Consider the following 20,541-nt stretch of genomic DNA (forward strand, 5'->3'; position numbering starts at 1 on the left):
GGAGTTTTACCCCAAGAAAAGACGTGATACAGTATCATTCTATCATTAATTAGTGTGGTTGCCCTATATGGCAACCAGACTTTAGTACTTGTCCGACTTTATTTCAGGATACATTTTATTTTGCCAATCTACTCCTCCCACAGTTTTGGTGCCATGCACTTGGGCCATATGTCAAATTGACCGGCTTCATCAGCAGACCTCTGCTTGCATTCTGCTAAGAGAAACGTTACATAGTTTAATTTATATATTAATGTATTTGTGAATTATTTTTCTCCATTGACTTGAATGGGAAAATGAAAATAAATAAATAAATAAAAATAACTAATTACCAAATGTGGAGACTGACATGATGTCTGACGTCATAGACAACATGAGAGTGACACAACAATTATGTCCATAAATGGACATTCCAAGACATGGGCTTAATATTGATGACATCAGGGATCTCCATATATGGTCATAAAAGTGACAAGTTACTTTTGTCTTTCTGCTTCGTTAAAATGAAGATGAATGGAGACATGAACGCTATTGTCCCTAGCATGTTTTAATAGGAGGACATTCAGTGAAAATAGACAATCTAGAAGCTCACAAAATGTCACAACACCAAGCTTTCTGAGCATGTACTGTAGGTCCACTGTTTTTGGAAAAGAGGTTTGGTGTAGAGCAGGGGTTCCCAAACTCTCAGGGCACCCCATGAATATCTTTTTTTATTCGAGGCACCCCTTTCACTCCCAGCACCTTATATTTATAGCATATCGTCGTTGTGGGGTGGAAACCATGTATGTCCAGAACTGTTCGTTTTGTATTTCTCATCTATAAAATGTACTAAACTAGTGAAAACAGCAGATCTACAAGCACACAACGCCGGCTTTGTGTGCTTGTAGATCGGCTGATTTCACTTGTTTTGTGCGACGGTCTTGTATGATGAAGCAGGGCAAAAGACGTACAGATTTGAAACTTGGAGATACGAGGTTTCTACCCGACAGTGACAATATTATAGCCATTTTGGTTAGAACTGACTGAAAATAACTTTGTACTTCAAGTTTAAAATTATACTAAATAATATTTTTGTGTCCAAATAAATTCCAAATATAATATGATCTCACGGCACCCCTGGACAGCTGTCATGGCACCCCAGGTGCCCCGTCACCCACTTTGAAAACCCCTGGTGTAGACTGGAGAAAAAAAGGGGGTCAAGTACACTGCCCTACAAAGGCAGAGTGCAGTAACTACGTTTTCGAATTTCACCAAAAAATGGGTTTAAAAGTGTTACAGCTTATCAGCCAAATGAGATAAAGATATAAAAGTGATATTGCACTGATTGTACATCTGTTCTTGAGGTAATTGTTCATCCCCCAATATCAAGAAGGCTAATTTGACCGTTGGGCGACACAAATAAGTTGGTGTGTCCCAAAACGTAGTTACTGCACTCTGCCTTTGTAGGGCAGTATAACAGACCCCTATAACTAAGTACACATTGTTGTTAAAGCAGAGCTTACTGTTGCAGAGGAACAACCATATGTCATGGCATCATCAGTTACATCAGAGTTAAACACAACTATAGATGTTACTATATTGTCACTGTCGGGCAGAAACCTTGTATCGCCAAGTTTCAAATTTGTAATTTTTTTCGCAAAGCAAAGCCCTGCATGCTTCATCATACAAGGCCGTTGCCCAGAAGTCGTTAAAACAGCAGATCTACAAGCACACAACGCCTCGCGGTTGTAAACCAGTTTAAATCATTTTTAAAATGATAAATACAAAACAAACGGTTTTGGACATACAAGGTTTCCACCCGACAACAACAATATGTTACATTACTGAAAAGCCTCATTACTGTGTAATTTTAACAGTAATGATCATTTAAACGTTTTCCATACCCTTTATAATGATTCTATAATACAGCTTGTCAAATATGTGTTCTACTGTACTACTAAAGATGCACTAGAATGTGAAAGGTTCAGTATTGTCAACTGACCATTAAAGCTGCAAACTTTTGTATGAATACAACTTTATTTGAATCATTCTATAAGGTATGAGTATGTTAATACAATCTAACTAGTGCATCTGAGTACTAAAGCATGTTAATAGAATATAACTAGTATGGCAGCGTGTGTTACATTAGGGGTTCCCAAACTTTTTGGTCTCAGGGCACCCCATGAATATTTGTTTAATCCGAGGTACCCCTACATTATAATCTTCACTCCCAGCACCTTATATTTATAGAATATCGTCGTTGTCGGGTGGAAACCTTGTATCTCCAAAACAGTTATCATCAAACATATAATTTTCCGAATGTCTGTCTGTCTGTCTGTCTGTCTGTCTGTCTGTCTGTCTGAGTGTCTGTCTGAAACAGTGTTTCTCCTCAGTGGCTGGAGCAATTGATCTGAAATCCCATCACCATTAGCATATGAACACACCTAACATAACTGTGAAGCCTGTTTGTCACTTTCACAAATCGTATGCTGTATATTAGCATTTTAATGGTGTATCTACTATCTATTCTGCATCTAGCATGAGGCATATCTATTCTGCATCTAGCATGAGGCAACATGTTTAACCAGCTGTGTGTGTGTGTGTGTGTGTGTGTGTGTGTGTGTGTGTGTGTGTGTGTGTGTGTGTGTGTGTGTGTGTGTAGGCGGGCGGGGGTGGTGGTGGTGGGGGGGGGGGGGGGGGGGGGTGTTGTCTGGCCCTGTTACAGATGTTGTCCAAAAATCATGCAGATCGGTACACAGTATCTCTGTAGCCATTAAACGAAACGGGTATTTCTTACATTGATGCTCCTACATATTATCATGCAAGCACCAGTTAAAGTTACTTTCCATCCCTCATATACTGTGTGCACAGTGCACACCCCATAACCCACACACTGCACATCATTTCGGAGCTCATATCTTTGAACGGGTAAGGGCTAGTCTATGTACTAAACTAGTGAAAACAGCAGATCTACAAGCACACAACACCTTGCGATGTGCTTGTAGATCGCCTGTTTTCACTAGTTTTGTGCAACAGTCTTGTATGATGAAGCAGGGCCTTGCTTTACCGACAGTGATTTTGTTTTGCGAGGAACACTTTGAGATAATAGCCATTTTGGTTAGGAGTAGAACTGACTGAAAATAACTTTGTACTTCAAGTTTACTTAATATTTTGTGTACTTATAAGTGTCCAAATAAATTCCAAATATTATCAAATGATCTCGTGGCACCCTTGGACTGCCGTCACAGCTAGCACCCCAGGGTGCCCTGTCAGCCACTTTGAAAACCCCTGTGTTAGAGTATGCTAAAACTATAGATCTACCTGTGTGGTAGAGCAAGTTTAAACTTGTAAATATGTATGCTAGAGTATGTACATCAGACAGACAGACAGACAGACAGACAGACAGACAGACAGACAGACAGACAGACAGACAGACAGACAGACTAAGGAATAATCCATTCATAACTGAACACACATGTTTATTTGAAGAATATTCCATGTAAATTACATCAAATGCTGGTAAAGTTATAAATGTGTTCAATTGTTACAATGTCTTTCATCCACAATGTACTGTGTCAAATAGATTCTCAATTTTGATATGAAATCTTCTCATATGTAGATGTTACACATTTTTTAGTTCAATGTCTTTGATCAGGAAATATGACACAAGGCTAACTAAACAGAAAATGACAAATGTTATATATTGTAGATAGATAGATTTGATTTATTCTACAGTGTCAGTGCATTGTTTCACTTGTTTCCGTAAATGAAAAGAATAACAATGGAAATGTGTTGCTTCATCATCTTGTTTACAACCAAAATGAGGTTGTTTTGTTCCTTACATATCCTTGTGCCCAATGATTATAAAAAAAGAAAATAAATTACTCTCTTATTATTAATTTAATCTTAATTGTTTTGGGATAACACATTAGCCATAACTTAGGGGGGAAATGCTTTATACCAGTACCTTGCTTGAATGGACAGTAATTTTTGGAAATCTTGTTTGCTTTTAAAAAATGAAAATGATTTAATGTATGCTTTTTCCATGCTTCAGGAATTTCTCTTCAGCCCCCAAATTTCTGTCCGTAATGATCCTCCAGCTTCTTCTGAAAGTGACATCAGTTTTGATTCATCAGGGCTAATTCTCCATTTAGCACAGTATGGATCTTTTCGATATTTTTGGATGGAATGCTCTCCTCTGAACTTTCTGTAGGGAAGAACCTATGATCACTTGCAACCAGCGTTGTGCAGAAATCAATGACAAATTTCACTGTACCTCTATAGGAGCCACCTGAAACGTCTCTTGGGCGATGAAAAGGGACACTGTGATCATCTGGACTGTGATCCTTAATGGTGTTGGTACAAATGGCAAAACAGAAAGGACACTGTACCCATCAACAGTTGCAAAGTTGGTCAATAAGAATTGTGTCACTCTTCAACAGTACATCCTCCTGGTTGGTTAAGAGGCTGTTCAAATCTGCCTATATGGACTTATAGTCGGGGAGCCACAGGCCCAAAAGCTCAAAGAATAGGGTTTTACCTGTGACGTCATTACATACTTTTTATTTTTGTTTTTTCTATTCATTTTGTCATTAAGGTACACAGAATGAGAGGCCTGCAAAAAGTTATGGCCATTTGTATCACTTGTCCCATCAACTTCACTATACAGGTAAATAATACACAAAATAAATCTGCTTTAAGTAGCATGTGAGGGGGGTTCTTCATGATTCTGAAGCCATTGCAAGAGTTTGTTTTGCATGAAAAACATTAATTGGGCAAGATTCCGGCCTCTCAAAACTGTGATTTTTGATGACTCATCACTTTTCACCATTTTGTGGGGCTGAAATCTAGCCTAAGGAATGTTTTTCATGCAAAATAAAGTGCTTGCAATGGATTCAGAATCATGAAGAACCCCATAACGAAATTAATAGGACAAACACAAATTTGAAGTATGTCATGACATCACAGGTCCTCTCTCATTTTTGGCCTGTGGCTCCCCGGCTATTAGAGATTATTTCTCAATCTCCTCTTTAAGAAAGTCAAAATCGTTTGTCATTAACATGATCATAGCAGTTGGTGAAAACATGTAGGTCATCTTTTAACTGATCGGAGAACTCCTTCAACCACATGCTGGTGTCTCCACTCTGTGTTTTGACTTTTTCTGTTGTGTCATGGACTGCTTGACTCAGAAGATGGTCAATATTCTCCATAGTTTTCTTCATGATACCGAGTACCTTGTTCTGATTGGTGGATATGTCTCAACAGATTTTTTTACTCTACTTGTTTGGGTGTCTGATATAGGTCACATAACTGTTAAAGTCCTCTTCTTCTGCCAGTGATTGTAAAACATGTTTCTCCAAGTTTGCCCTATTCCCACTGAAGGGCGGGTGACTACATTTCATCTCTCCAGCCAAGTCAAGGGCAGTCTTGTCAAAGACATTTAGTTTGCTACAAAGTGCTAGCACCAAGCACAGCGGCAGAGGAGTAACCTTCACAAAAGCTTTTGAATGCTTTATAGTAGTCCCCGTCGCTTCTGGTTTTCCAAATATGCATGTGCATCATTGCATTTCTGGAATTCATTGTGAGCATTTTGAAAACCTGCCTTTGCAATGTACAGGCATTAAGCAACTATCAAGTTTAAACTCCTTCTTGAGAGCGATGAGGGATTCTAAATATTTCACTAGTTTTTCCACATGTTTTGCTACATCATGCATGTGACCAATGTGGTAGCCTTCTATGTTAACAGGTTTTCTTCTTAATTAAGACATCGGTTTGTGTCTAAACTTTGGAAATGAGGGCTCTTATCAGATTGCTATAATTATGTTATTTTGTTGAACTAAACCACAAAGCAAAAAATAATTAGCCAATTAGGTTTGCTATTTGGTATAGCATGTTATGGTTGTTTGTGAGCCATTCACAGACTACATGTTCTCCAAGCTTTTGATAGCCTCCTCTTTTGTATGCCCTTTCCATGCTACAGGAATTTCTCCTCTCCCCTCAAATTTCATGCCGTAATGATCCTCCAGTTTCTTTTGAAAGTGACATACAAACCATTTCCAGTATGTCAGTTTTGACTCATCAGGGGTAATTCTCCAGTTAGCACAGTCTGGATCTTTCCGATACTCTTTGTATGGAATGCTCTCCTCTGAATCTTCTCCAGGGAAGAAACTGCTATCACTTGCAACCAGCGTTGTGCAGAAATCAATGACAAATTTCTCTGTACCTCTATAGGAGCCTCCAGAAACGGCTCTTGGGCGATGAAAAGGGACACTGTGATCATCTGGACTGTGATCCTTAATGGTGTTGGTACAAATGGCAGAACAGAAAGGACACTGTTCCCAGCAACAGTTGCACAGTTGTTCGATAAGAATTGTGTCAGTCTTCAACCGGACATCCGCCAGGTTGGTTAAGAGGCTGTTCAAATCTGCCTTCATGGACTTAAGGTGTTTCTCAATCTCCTCTTTAAGAAAGTCAAAATCATCTATGTCATTAACATGATCATAGCAGTTGGTGACCACACGTAGGTCATCTTTTAACTGATCAGAGAACTCCCTCAACCACAAGCTGGTGTCTCCACTCTGTGTTTTGACTTTTTCTGTTGCATCATGCACTGCTTGACTCAGAAGCCTGACTATATCCTCCACATTTTTCTTCATGATACCGTGTACAATGTTCTGATTGGTGGATATGTAAGTATCAACAGATTTTTTGATAAAAAGCTCTACTTGTTTCCTTGGATGTCTGATATATGTCACGTAACTGTCAAAGTCCCTTTCTTCTGCCAGTGATTGTAAAACATGTTTCTCCAAATTCACCCTATTCCCACTGAAGGGAGGGTGACTATTTGCCATCTCTCCAGCCAAGTCAAGGGCAGTCTTGTCATGGACAGGCAGAATTGCAGACTCCTTCAGTTTGCTACAAAGTAGTTCACCAAGCACAGCGGCAGAGGAGTTACCTTCACAAAAGCTTTTGAATGCATTATAGTATTGTCCCTTCTGGTTTTCCAAATATGCACACGCATCATTGGACTTCTGGAATTCATTGTGAGCATCTTGAAAACTTGCCTTTGCAATTGTACAGGCGTTAAGCAATAGATCAAGTTTAAACTCCTTCTTGAGGGCAACGTGGGATTCAAAATCTTTCACTTCTTCTTCCACATTTAAGGCAACTTCATGCATGTGACCAATATGGTAATCTGTGTTAACAGGTTTCTTCTTAATTAAGGCATTGGTTAGTCTCTCAACATTGGCAATCAGGGCTCTGATCAGATCATCATAATTAGGTTCTTTTGTTGAATTCAGCCATGAAGAAAACTGTTTATAAGCCTTTTTGAGAACTTCAACTGCAAACAATTTGCTATGCTTACTGGTTATGCAATCAAAATAATTCCCTCTCTTTGTCATGTCTTTGTAACAACCTTGCGTTTTGCGGTCTGTTAGAAGATTCCACTCATATCCCATTTCCGAAAGGATAGAATCCACATCCTTTTGGATGTCTATGTCCTTTATGCGAGGAACACCTGCCGTGAGCTCAGAAACCCAACATTCCCAAAGAGAGTTGAACTCCTTTTTAAGTTCATCTTCATCCTTTGCCTTGTCTTTTAGCTTGCTGGCAAGCTCTTTGCTCTTCTGTAGAAGTGTATTCTCATAAACTGTCTTCTTATCATCCATATTCTTTCGAGCATTCCTCTGCTGAATAATTTCCCCTAGCTTTTGTTTGGCTCCTCTCACTTGTTCATCACGGAAAGCCTTAATTTTGGTTTCAAATCGTGTTTTCCATTGAACCAGTACTTCATCTTTATCTTCATCAAAATATTTCTTCACAGCCTTTTCCACTTCTTCCCAAGACGTATTCATTTCTTTGATAAGATCGCTCATATTAATGTCGTCAAGTCCTCCATTTTCAATTCTGTTGTGAAGTTGGTTTTCAATTGTCAGCATTTCTTTCCTTAAAGCCCAGGTCCATTTTGCATACTCTTCTTCAAGTTTTCTGTACAATGAAATTTCCTTTGTGTTTTTGAAACTGAATACAAAGTTTTCATTCAGCAGGGCATCCCAAAGGTCTTTAATGGTGCTGCTGAATTTTGAAAGTGTCATTCCATTAGACTCTTTTGCTTTTGAAAGGATCATGTTCTTCAGCTCTTGGATGTTCTCACTATAACCTGGGTTTGGAGGGGCCATGGGTGGACTGCCTTCCCACAGCTGAGACATGTATTTCACATCTTTTTCTACATCAAATGCAATGACATCACTGAAGAAGTCAGCATCAAACTCTTCCTCTTTGGCAGCTAACTTGGTCATCTCATCAAGCTTTTCTTGTAGTCGTCTCTTTCCCTCCTTGTTTTTGTCACCAGCTTCAATAGCTGCAACATTCTGGTGAACAAACAGACAACTTGGAGACAGTTTAACCTTCTTCATTCTCATGAAGGCCTGAACAGCAATGTGAAGAACATCTTGCATCTCAGATGGATTCTCTCCAAAGATGTTGATCAAAGTCATGTTTCCTAGACCAATGACAAATGTTGCCAATTCATTGTCATTGTGATGAGTATGTTGCCCTGCCAGCTCAGGAGCACGCAGTCCTTCAGTGTCTACAACCAGGACATAGTCAAACTCGACGTCTTTCTGGAACTCCTCTGACACTTTCACTAGCTGCATGAAGGCCCCTCTTGTGCACCTGCCAGCACTCACTGCAAACTGCAATCCAAACATTGCATTCAGCATTGTGGACTTTCCACTGCTCTGGATGCCTAAAACTGACAAAACAAAAACTCTCTTGTCTCCGAGTGTCTTGATGACCTCATCTAGAACACTAGTGATCCATGTTAAAGGCACATGAGCTGCATCTCCATCCATCAGTTCCATTGGGTGTCCTGCTATCATAAGCTCTGCAGCCAGCTTAGGGTATTGAGACCATTTTCCTCTATTACCAATACATTCATTGGCTTCATAGATTTGTCCTATTTCTCTCAAGATGTGCTCAAGTCCAACAGTTGCTGACTGTAGTTTAACTGAAATGTCCTCCAACTCCTTTTGCTTCTTCGTCAGCAGCTGTGATGTGGCCTGCCCTTTCTTCTTTTTCAAAGCCAAGACCTCAGACCATTTTGCATCATATTCCTGGTTGAGTTCAGAAAGTTTATCCGTGAAGCTGTCATCGAGACAGAATACAATCCATTTTAGGAAGTAGAGTTTTTCATTCTCATCCAGAGACTGCATGTTTTCAATAAACATCTGCATAAGCTTACTGGGTGGTTTGGCACATTGTTTCTGTCTTATCCACTTCAGTTTATTTTCTTTTTCACTTTTGTCCTTCTCTAAACTGTCTCCTTTGAGGCGGAAGAGGTCTTTGTTTGTTTCGCACCACTCATGCCACAATTGGCCATGACATGGTAGAAAGGTGCCTTTGATCTCTGAAAGCTGTTTTCCTTTGAGCAAATCCAATATATGCTGAGCACAAGATTTCCCTTTTTGGCATGCAGGGTCTTTTTCGTCTATTATGATTCCAGAAACATTTCCCATACTTTCAAGTTGGAAGGATGGTTTTGTTTTTGACAAAATGTTTCTAATTACTCTTGTCATTTCTTCAGCCACATTTGACTCACTTCTGTCCTTCACACCCATTATGAACTTTCCTGGTTTGATCTCTTTGGCAACAGAGTCATTATCAGCAAGGAGACAAATGAGAGGTTTTGGGCCCTTAACAAGGTCTGCTACCATTTTATCATCTCTTCTCAGAGTAGGTAAAAGGACAACGTTGACTGAAGCCTTATCAACCAGTATTTCACGCTGTTTATCATGTGTTAGAGCATCTCCATGAAGATTACAGAAGGCAACACAGTCAGAGAAAGCATCATTTGGTTTTCCAGCAGGACAGTACCAGGCAATCTCTGCCATACCATCTATCAGGCAGTGAGATTTGGTGGCACCTGAACAATTCTTATGAAAGAATGTGTTGTGGCGGCTATTGATCAAGATATTCATCAGCTGAGATTTAGATTTAGATGACACTGAGCCAAAGCGTAAAAAAGACACCATAGGTGTCTCAGCCTGGCAAATAGGCAAATTCTTACTTGTGTTTCCTGACTTATCAGTTACCTTCCATGTTTTTCTTATTTGCCTAAAGGTCCACAACGGGCATTGGATATCCTTTGTGTATGGATCAGGCACAAGTAAAGGTAAGGCATACTGACACTGTGATAGTTTGGTAATCATGTTCTGCCTGAGAAAGCTATCTGAGCAGTGAAACACAGCCATCTGAACGTCCATTGGATGGACATGGCTCTGCTTCATGCTCTGACCAGTGGCCATGTCAAAAGCATCAAAGAAACTTACTTCTTTGGAAACCTTATCAGAATCTTGAGTGCCTTTTAAATTGTCTTCTACTGTTACTGGAATGTACCTGGCACTGTGGTCTAGCATCAACAACTTCTGAAGAAAAGTATGAACTAAATCTTTCTCGGTTATTTCATCTGTCTTCTTTATGGAAGAGCCTATTTCAAGAATGTTAGCAGTTGTCAACTTATCTACATAGTTGTCTTTGAGGTGAAGTCTGCAAAGCAGTTCATTAAATTCTTGTGTACGTTTCTCCTCTGGGATGATTGCTTCACACATCTTCACAAATTGCTGTCCTTGGCTGACCTTTAAAATAAGCAATCAAAACAATTACAAAAAGCCTGTTCATAAAATTTGATCAAAGCAAAAAGCCCTGAATGTCTTGAGACAAATACAGTTATCTTACCTCAGACGTGTTCTTGATGCTAACTTCATCAAAGGAACCTATTTGTATCAATAAATAGACGTTAAATCTTTAAATTAAACTCAATTATGTGTTGTTTAAGTATATTTTGTCATATCTTGTCATAGTTGTCTTTCTTCTTCTTCTTCCGTGACACAAATATGCAGATTTGACCCAGTATGCTTTTAAAGTTCAAAGGGATCAATTAAGAGCTCCAAGCTCTTAGCAAAGTGCAAAGTAAAGCAAAGACGTTGAACATCCATTTCAAATAAAGACATTATTACCATGCTGTGGTGGATGGGAAGATGCTGTGGTGTTTTCAGGCGTTTCTCCAACATTACTCATATCTGTTGGCGGGCATCATCAAGGCTTGAAACCAACAATAGATTATAACAATTTGTTGTAGTTGTGAACATAGGGGACATGACATACCTTTGAGTGCTGCCTCACGTTCTGAAAGCTTCTTTGCTAGGTCATTCAAGTTGAGCTGCCTCAAAAGCTGGATTGTGACCGTCACAGCTGTCTCAGGGTAGGTTGACATTATTATATGACTGACATCCACTCTGTCAGCATTCTCCAGTTTACTCCAGGGGATGCGTCTGGATGAGTCTGACTTGTTGAGATATGACTTGAACACTTTGAAGTTTTCGTCTCCCACATCCATCAGAGTATCAAGGATCATCTTATGGGGGGGAAACATGACAAATATCTTGCAACATCCTACACCCTACATAATAAATCTGTATTAAAGACCCCTATGCACGATGATTATCAGCATATACTTACCTTCGAGTTGATCTTGAAACTATCTTGATTGATGTCACCTACAGTATATACGGTACACACATGTACAAGTATCTAAATGCTGCTTCATTTAATATTACATTACATATTCTATAAGCCTGTGTTTTAATAATAAGCATACCGGTAAATATATTGTGTGTATACATATGTTTACACACATACTGTATCCAAACACCATATATATATATATATATTAGGGCTGGGATGCTATTAAAAATTAATCTAATTAATTACAGGCTCTGTGATTAATTAATCGCAATTAATTACATTTTAATCACCCATCGATATTCTACCTGAGAAGCATTTTTTTCAAGTAAAACACATTTTGTTGTACGAGTGAATCAACAAGTGAGTTTTTTAAATCTAAATTTCGCATCCACTGGGCCAAGCAAAGCGCTCTGATCGGCTACTTCTCCCTTCGCACACACGCACACACACACACACACACACACACACACACACACACACACACACACACACACACACTCCACAATAGGGCTAAATGCATTAGATTTCTTTTCTTTTTTTTGCCATAATAACAGTTTTAATATTGATGAAGGTTTTTATAACAACAGATTGACATTTTAGAGTCATTAAATGGTTACAATTAGATGGCAAACATGACTCTGTTTAAAGGATTTTCCTTGCTTATATTGGGGGTGGAACATTCCTCAAAACATGTATTCAAGTCTCCATGGTGTGAGTAATACTGTGATATAATATTTGGGAGTGAACTACTCCTTTAAGGTTAGGTTTAGGCGTAGTTTTAATGAGGTTAGGGTTAGGGTTAAGTGGGGGAAACGGCGTAGGGACAATGGAATCGCAGGATACATTTGACCAAAAGTCAGTCTGTGTGGACGGTAGACTATATGACGTTATGAAGGAAAACAAGTTGTTTTGAGAGGGTCATTCCCCCTGAAAAACGCGTTCTGGCATGAGATGATTACGTTTTGCGCATTTGTTCAGGGAAAAAAGAAATTTCATTTTCCGATCTACGGTTCGAGTTACGGGGCAAAACGTAAAGTTGCCCGTTATAGCGCCACCATGAGGCCGAGTGATGTAATTATTATTTTCATTCATTTATTCATTCTTAAAACTATTATGAATCTCCTCTCCGAGTTTTGAAACTTTAGCCCATATGGTTTGCGAGAGAAAAATACTTGAATGTGAAGTCAATGGGGAAAATTAAGCGTTGTTTTTTGCCAATTACGTCGCCATGGTAACGCAGATCGGAAAGAAAAGTAATAGCACGCCATTCCCGGCCGAGCAGCACGTTTTTATGTATATATTGCAGGGGTGGCGTAAATGGTGCGGCAGTAGTTACGTGACGAAATTTGGGGAATAGGACCGTCCGTCCGTCCGTCCGTCCGTCCGTCCGTCCGTCCGGCTTAAGTATGAGCGAGTACAATAAGTGTTTTGCCATTGCATGGCAGGCACACTTAATTAGTAGAGGTGTTTACCTGTCTCACTTGGAGCAGGAACAGTGCTGCTGGTATCTGAGGGCTTGTTTTCAGTTATTGTGTTGTCATCATCTCCAACAGAATCTTTCAGCTCTGAGCTTCCAGTATCAACCGCTTTGGGATCACTCTAAGAAAATTGGTAAATTCCACAGAATGTATTAAACATTCTATACTTCTAATGAATAATAATGCATAATTTGGGCAAGGTGTTTTGAAAGTCTTATGCCATCAAATACAGTCTTACCATATTTTATTTTTTACAAATATTTTTTATCCCACGGTTTTTGCAACCCATTTTCTCACCCAGTGCCAACTACCTAACCTCTAGTCCTGGTTTCCACTCCCCCCCTGCCGCGCCAGAGGAATTGGGGAGCACCTAGCTGGCTAGGGGGAGGTAGTATAGAAACCAGGACTACTGCATTTTTTGTGAGGGCATCTACCCTAGGAGACATGGGGAGAACATGTAAACTCCACACAGAAAGGCCCTATCGCCGACTCCACTGGGCGCTGATGACGCGGAGGGAGGAGTCTTACCATATTTTTGTCTTCTGTGATATGCTATTGCTCTGTCCCAGAAGTTCCACTGTGATTGTCAGATCTCCTTTGTTCTCCTTTATCTCAATGCGACGGCGGGTTGATGGGTGTTTCACATCGCTATTACTGTCAGACATCTGAGAGAGAGTGGGATGCAATGCATGGCAGTAAGTAATTTCTACTGTAGGTTTCACAATTAATTAAAATAAATCCCACCCAGTGAGAGTGAACGAGTTAGGCTGCTCAACAGTGCCACTTTTCTCATAGACTCAGCTGCCACCATTGCCCCAATCATTACCCATATTATTAATCTATCTATCAAGCAGGGTTATGTCCCCCAGGACTTCAAATTTGCTAAGGTAACCCCCCTGCACAAAAAAGGCAGTAAACTTGACCCTGGCAACTACCGGCCAATCTCAATCCTTAGTTCCATCTCTAAGGTAATTGAAAAAGGTGTCTATGAACAAGAGAATAAACTGATCTACGAGTTCCATTCTGGCTCCAGAGAGTCCCATTCCACAGATACATGCCTCATCTATTTGAATGATTACATCAAACATGAAATTCACGATGGCAAATATTGTGGCATGGTCATGCTGGACCTCCAGAACGCATTTGACACCGTCGATCATTCTATTCTGATTGAAAAACTCAAAGCTATTGGTCTTGACAGCACGGCAGTGAGATGGATGCACTCTTACTTGGTGGGGAGGGAACAGATGGTGGAAGTCAACGGAACCCTGCCCCCCCCCCCCCCCTCCCAGTAAACCGTGGAGTACCTCAAGGGAGTATACTAGGCCCACTGTTGTTCTTAAAATACATAAACGACATGTCATCTGCTTGTGACTGCAATCTGTTTCTGTTCGCGGAAGACTCGGATGACATATTGCAGGTTGAAAAGGCCTAGACTCTCAATTCACCTAGGTAAAACTGAATGTATCCTCTTCGGATCTAGTCAGAAACTTAGCCTAGTTGAGAACTTCACAATTAAAGTAGGTGACACTGTGATAGAAAGAAGAAAACACATCTGCTACCTGGGTTGCATCCTGGAGGCTAACCTATCCAGTGAAAAATTACTACCAAGGTAATCAATAAAGTCAACCAACAAATTTGTTTCTCGCAAAGGGTTGCCCAACTGATCAATATTAAATCTCAAAATACACTAGGAGATGCTCTTATTGGGCCCCTCCTTGATTGTCTGGTATTGCGACGCCCCAGCTGCCTTAACACTTGGGTGACTGAAAATAAAAAACTACCACTACGCCTGCATTTATCGTTCATTTTGACCGTTATTTTCTCTCCCTTTTTGCCCAGGAGCGCAACACTTCCTCCCCCTGCTGCCAGCGGGGGTTCTATTGTCTTCCGAATTTGAATTAGCATTTCAATTGACCTCTCAAACACTCTCGCTTTCAATGTTAACTTCATGGTTTGGGAACAGGCTTGAGAAAATGACCTAGGCCTACTGTATCATGATCTTACTTTTAATGTCACTGGTTTAATTTCGTATCGCTTCGCAGCGCAGCCCAGCATCCGCCGAGGCCTTTGTATTATAACGGATTGTTGAGTTTTGAAAGTCATTTTAAAACAGTTCAGTTTTGCATGCAGGAATAAATCAATGATCAGCGTCTTTGCGCACAGTGCGCCATGCAGTTTGAGTGGTTATAGACACGTTTGTTTATCCAGAAACATATCTTTTATGGCTTTGTTTTATTTACGGTTTGGGAGATTCAAGGCCAACACAGCACGCACCGCGCTATTGATTATTAATCTAATGTGGAGATTAGATTAGACACATGACAAAATAAAATAATTAGGCCAAAGCTTTCATATGTCCCGACTTTATTATTCTTATTACTATTATTATTACCCATAGTTATTAGTTATTATTATTAGGCCTACTATTACTACTGCATAGTACTGTGTTCTATCCCTGTCATTCCATGTTATATGAGATACTTAAATTGTCTGTGTGCGTGAGCGAGAGAGAGGTTGCTTTCACGAATGTTTTTTTTTTTACATGTGGTAGGGCTATACATGTATGTCTAATAAAATATTCTGTCATCCAATCAATGTGTGTTGAGCTTGAAATATGAACACGGCGGTGACTGTGACAGAGAGACAATAATTCTCTGTAGGCAGCCTACAACTAGTAGTAATTCATTTCTGTTGCTTGATAGGCTATTATAAAACTCTCATTATTTTGGGATTTTGCTGTGTTTAGTCCCCTTATGCCCGTATGCTTATATTATCAAACAATGATGGTAATAGTGGTAAATAATACTACTATTACGGGTAATAATAATAATAATAATAATAATACAGGCATACTGATGAATGAATAAATAACAGCAACGAAGAAAGTGTCATAATTCAACAACGTTTATTGTTTTCAACAGTTTACATCAGAATATAAAGCAAGTGTGTAATAAAAACGGGCAAAAAATAAAACATGCTGGCATGCAACTTCAAGTTCACCACAAAAAAAAAATGTTCGTTCTGGTGCATTTACAGGCACTTTGGACAAGTCATGGAGAACTCCCCAGCACACGAGCCACACGCTCTGATGCCACATTTCTGACAGGAATCTAGAGTTCTGTTTCCGCATCTGTTCAGCTGACACTGCCTTCTCCTCTTCGGGGTGTCTGTGTCAGGTGTCTGGGGAGTGTTTGGTGTTCGGACCCTCTTTGCAGCTCGTGGTGTGTTTGGTGTGGTCGGCAGCGGCTGTGGGGGAGAGAGAGAGAGAGAAAGGAGTGAATACATGATTTGTAATGCACAATACATGTGTACATGTGCGTGTGTATATATATATATATATATATATATATATATATATATATATATATATATATATATATATATATATATATACATATATATATATATATATATATATATATATATATATATATATTGTAACTAATGACTATAAAAACAATGTAATTACCTGTAGTGCTGTCCGCGATCGCCTAGGTGTATGCACTGGCATGGCTCGGCCCCTTTCCTCCATGTATTCCTTGCATAGCTGAAGTCCGAGTTCCTGTAGGAATTCTCTTCTGGTGAGTCGGGGTTTGCGCATGCAGTCTTTGAACAACACATATGCATTGATGGCAGCCAGGTCCAGCAAGTTGTAAAAGATATCTATATCTGCAAAGTAACTAGTAACTGGAGTTTTCAAATAAATGTAGTGGAGTATTTGGTTCCGAGATGTAGTGGAGTAGAAGAAAAAGTATTGGAAATTGGAAATACTCAAGTAAAGTAAAGTAAAGTACAAAAAAATACATTCTAACTTGGAGAACTTGGCTATTTGTACTTTACGTTAGTAAATCCAATTTCCAATATTTTAACTTCTACTCCACTAGACATTTATTTCAAAACGTATTTACAAATTATAATATAAAATAGGCCTATACATAAACCACTTTAATTCACACAGTACTGTGTGAATTGTTTCGAAACTAACAAATTGGCCTATTTCAAAACAATACTAACACATTGGCTATTCAAATTACACAGCTATCAGTAAAGAATGCAGCCACTGATCAATGGATTGAAACATTTATTTGAAGTTAACAAATGGAAATGTACATAATAATAATGTCGCTACACAATAGTTTTTACAGTTCACCTTTGAAAGAGAGAGAGAGAGAGAAGAGAGAAAGAGAAGAGACAGAGTGTACAACGTTATGGACATTTATAACTCAAACATTTATAACCCTCAAATTATAACTCAAATGATCAGATATGATTGACGAACGCAAACACCATCGCAGGACAGAGAAGAATTAGGCGATAATGATAGGCTACAGCTGGGGGGAAAAAACAGCCTCGCCAAACGTTTGTCTGTAGAATGAAACCAAATGGACCCGGACGGTTCCATTTGGTTTCATTTGGCTCATTATATATGGTATACTGTATATATTATACTCTCAAGTACTACAAATACCCCAAAACTGTAGGCCTACGTAACGTTACTTTACACCACCGCATATCTGCATTCTCTATCGCAACGAAATGAAGAACTGTTACGTGGTGCGATAATGTGCGATAACAATACAATTGATACATTGATATTATCATTATTATTTTCAATTATAAAATACAACATTAGAGATAGTGTATTTAGTCATGTTATCTTTGCTGACAGGGACATGTAAATGTTCTATTAGAAGGAACAAAGGCGCACTCCAGGGGGGCTGTAGGTGTGAAGTCTCTTGCTGCTGGGAGAAATGGGGGAGAACGGTCTTTTCTGCCGATAAGTGCCGTCAGAGTGGTATAATTGTATTTTATTTCATAATTAGGAAACGTTTCAGAAGTGGAAAAAAAACGAGAACATATATCTTGAGTATTTAGGAAAAGTCATGGAAGGGGAAATTTCTGAGACATTCAAGGGGAGAGTTATTGCACTTTGAAATCTCAAAATCGGCCTAAAGGACCGGTTAGTCACCCGTGTGTTAAAGTTAAAGCTCCAAACAGCCCAGCACAAACTAATTAGGGTTGTGCTTGGTCTTCCTCCTCAGGCCCACCTTACCGATCATCACCACGAAAGCGTGGGGTGGCTCAAAGTAGCGGACAGAGTACAGCATCTTGCAATGGGCCTGGTGTACAAGATACACTACACCTCCAAGATACCCAACCTGACAAACTACTTCCTAAAGGTCATAGTCGGGGGCCCCGGGGATATTTTGGTTCAGATTCTAGCAAATTCGCCAAATTTGGCACAGATGTTGTCCATAACATACTTAATCATTTTAAGATGGGTGCCAAGATGGGCACGCCATGGTACTGCCATATTGTACAATGCAATTGGTGTCCCATTAACTTTACATTACAGGAAAAAAAAGCAAAAAAATAAATAAATAAACAATCTGTTTTAAGTAGCATATAACTGGTCAAACTAGGGGGTTTTCATGATTCTGAATCCATTGCAAGCATCTGTTTTGCACAAAAAACATTCCTTGGGCTAAAAAACTGCCCTACAAGACTATGGTTTAGTGATGAAAAGTGATGAGTCATCACTTTTCACACTTTTTTGGCGGCCGTTTTAGCCCAATGAATGTTTCTTTTTAATGCAAAACGGATGTTTGCAATGGATTCAGAATCATGAAAACCCCCTAGTTTGACCAGTTATATGCTACTTAAAGCAGATTTTTTTTGTTGCGTTTTTTCCCTGTAATGTAAAGTTAATGGGACACCAATTGGATTGCGCAATATGGCAGTACCATGGCGTGCCCATCTTGGCACCCATCTTCAAATGATTAAGTATGTTTTGGACAACATCTGTGCCAAATTTAGGGAATTTGCGAGAAACTGAACCAAACGGTCCTTTTATTGCCCTGGGGTCCCCGACTATCAAGGATGTTCACGATCACAACACCAGAGGCAGCTCGACTAATCATCATCAATGTAGATTTAACACTTAACAAGGCTCTAATAGCTGGGGCCAAACTGGTCAAAAATCATCAATTTGGTGCACTTGGTGAAGAGTTTCTGATTTTTGGTATGGTGTTAGGTATGGGTATAAGTTTTCAAAAACCATCGCAAACAAGTTGGGCTCGCCCCCTAGTGGTCTGTTTGCAATTAATCAAATATTAGAGATATTAGTATATGGTTCAAACCCCAACTAATTGATAAAAGAGATTTTTCAATGGGTTCTGTTACTATTGGGTATGATAAAACAACATACTAAAAGTTTAGGAAAAAATAACTACCGGAAAGGCCTGCCCCCTAGTGGTCTGTTTGCAATGAATCCGAAATTAGATAGGTCAGTATATTGTAGGCCACTAGGGGGTGAGCCCAACTTGTTTGCGATCGTTTTTAAAAACCCTATACCCATACCTAACACCATGTAAAAATGAAAATGCTAGTTAACAAGTGCATATTTTATATGAATTCTTACACATTAAATAGGCATTTTTAGCTCCCGGCAGCCATCGTGGACGCCATCTTGAAAATGATGCCTTTCCGGTAGTTATTTTTTCCTAAACTTTTAGTATGTTGTTTATCATATAGTGTGGTACGATGCGTCCAAAAAACAGCTCCCGTAGGATTTTTGTGCTAAAATTGATTTTTTTCCAGATCCTGGTTCTATAGAGTCCAAACTATGAGAAAATGATGGGTGTCAACTTTTCCGGACCCCCACCCCCTTTCTGGGGGTCATCTAGTTTGGGACCTCCCAGAACAGTACGCCAGCCAGTTAATGTCCAATTTTCTTAATATTAGGGTTGTTTTGTAGGTTTTAAAACATTCTGAGTTCATTTATTACACTTTTGAAGCAGCCAGAATAAGCTTTTTGACTTTTGGTTGGGGTCTTACCTCACCTGGGACCCCCCAGACGGACCCCTGAGCCTATCTCAGTACTCGCTCTGCTCCTGCTCCAGAACAATGTCATATTAGATCATAATTGAAGCATAAAAGTTTTCTCTGAAAACAAAAATAAGTAGTAACAAATACCAGGGGTCTTCCACAGGGGCTTTGGGACCCCTGGGGGTCCTCAGAGTTACTACCTAGTGTGATACGAAGTGTACTTCTAAGGATTTGTGTGCTAAAATGTATTTTTTACTGCTTTGGCTTTTATAGAGACCAAACTGTCAGAAAATGATGGGTGTCAGATTTTCCTGACCCCTGCCCACTTTCTGGGGGGTCATCTATTTTAGGACTTGCAGAACAGTATGCCAGCCAGTTAATGTCCAATTTTCATAATATTAGAGTTGTTTTGAAGGTTTTAAGTTTCTAAGTTCATATATTGCACTTTTGAAGCAGCCAGAATAACCTTTATGACTTTTGGTGGGGGTCTCTCCTCACCTGGGACCCCCGGAATGACCCCTGAGCCTATTTCAGTACAGTCCTTGCTCTGCTCCTGCTCCAGAACAGTGTCAAATTAGATCATAATTGAAGCATAAAAGCTTTTGTACCTGTACCTTGGCTCTGTACCTGACAACAAAAATGAGTAGCTAATACCAGGGGTCTTCCACAGGGTCCGGGACCCCCAGGTGTCCTCAGAGTTACTAGGGGGCCAGCCAAACGGCTGTTTCAG

The 20,541-nt window shown here is 39.6% G+C and overlaps 1 protein-coding gene across 1 annotated transcript in view; it reads right to left on the reverse strand.

The window, feature by feature from the left end:
• Positions 1-5,897: 5,897 nt before the first annotated feature.
• LOC308283167 (interferon-induced very large GTPase 1-like) overlaps positions 5,898-20,541 on the reverse strand; it is a gene marked incomplete at both ends in the record, with an annotated part of 47,561 nt that continues 32,917 nt past the window's right edge. Inside the window, 7 exons of the mRNA XM_080723545.1 lie at positions 5,898-10,613; positions 10,714-10,751; positions 11,143-11,392; positions 11,497-11,534; positions 12,975-13,101; positions 16,018-16,150; positions 16,453-16,561. Coding sequence (XP_080579671.1) covers positions 5,898-10,613; positions 10,714-10,751; positions 11,143-11,392; positions 11,497-11,534; positions 12,975-13,101; positions 16,018-16,150; positions 16,453-16,561 — 5,411 coding nt within the window. The remainder of the gene's footprint in view (positions 10,614-10,713; positions 10,752-11,142; positions 11,393-11,496; positions 11,535-12,974; positions 13,102-16,017; positions 16,151-16,452; positions 16,562-20,541) is intronic.

This window comes from Nannobrachium achirus, assembly GCF_963921795.1.
Source record: "Nannobrachium achirus genome assembly, chromosome: 4".
NCBI lineage: Eukaryota > Metazoa > Chordata > Actinopteri > Myctophiformes > Myctophidae > Nannobrachium > Nannobrachium achirus.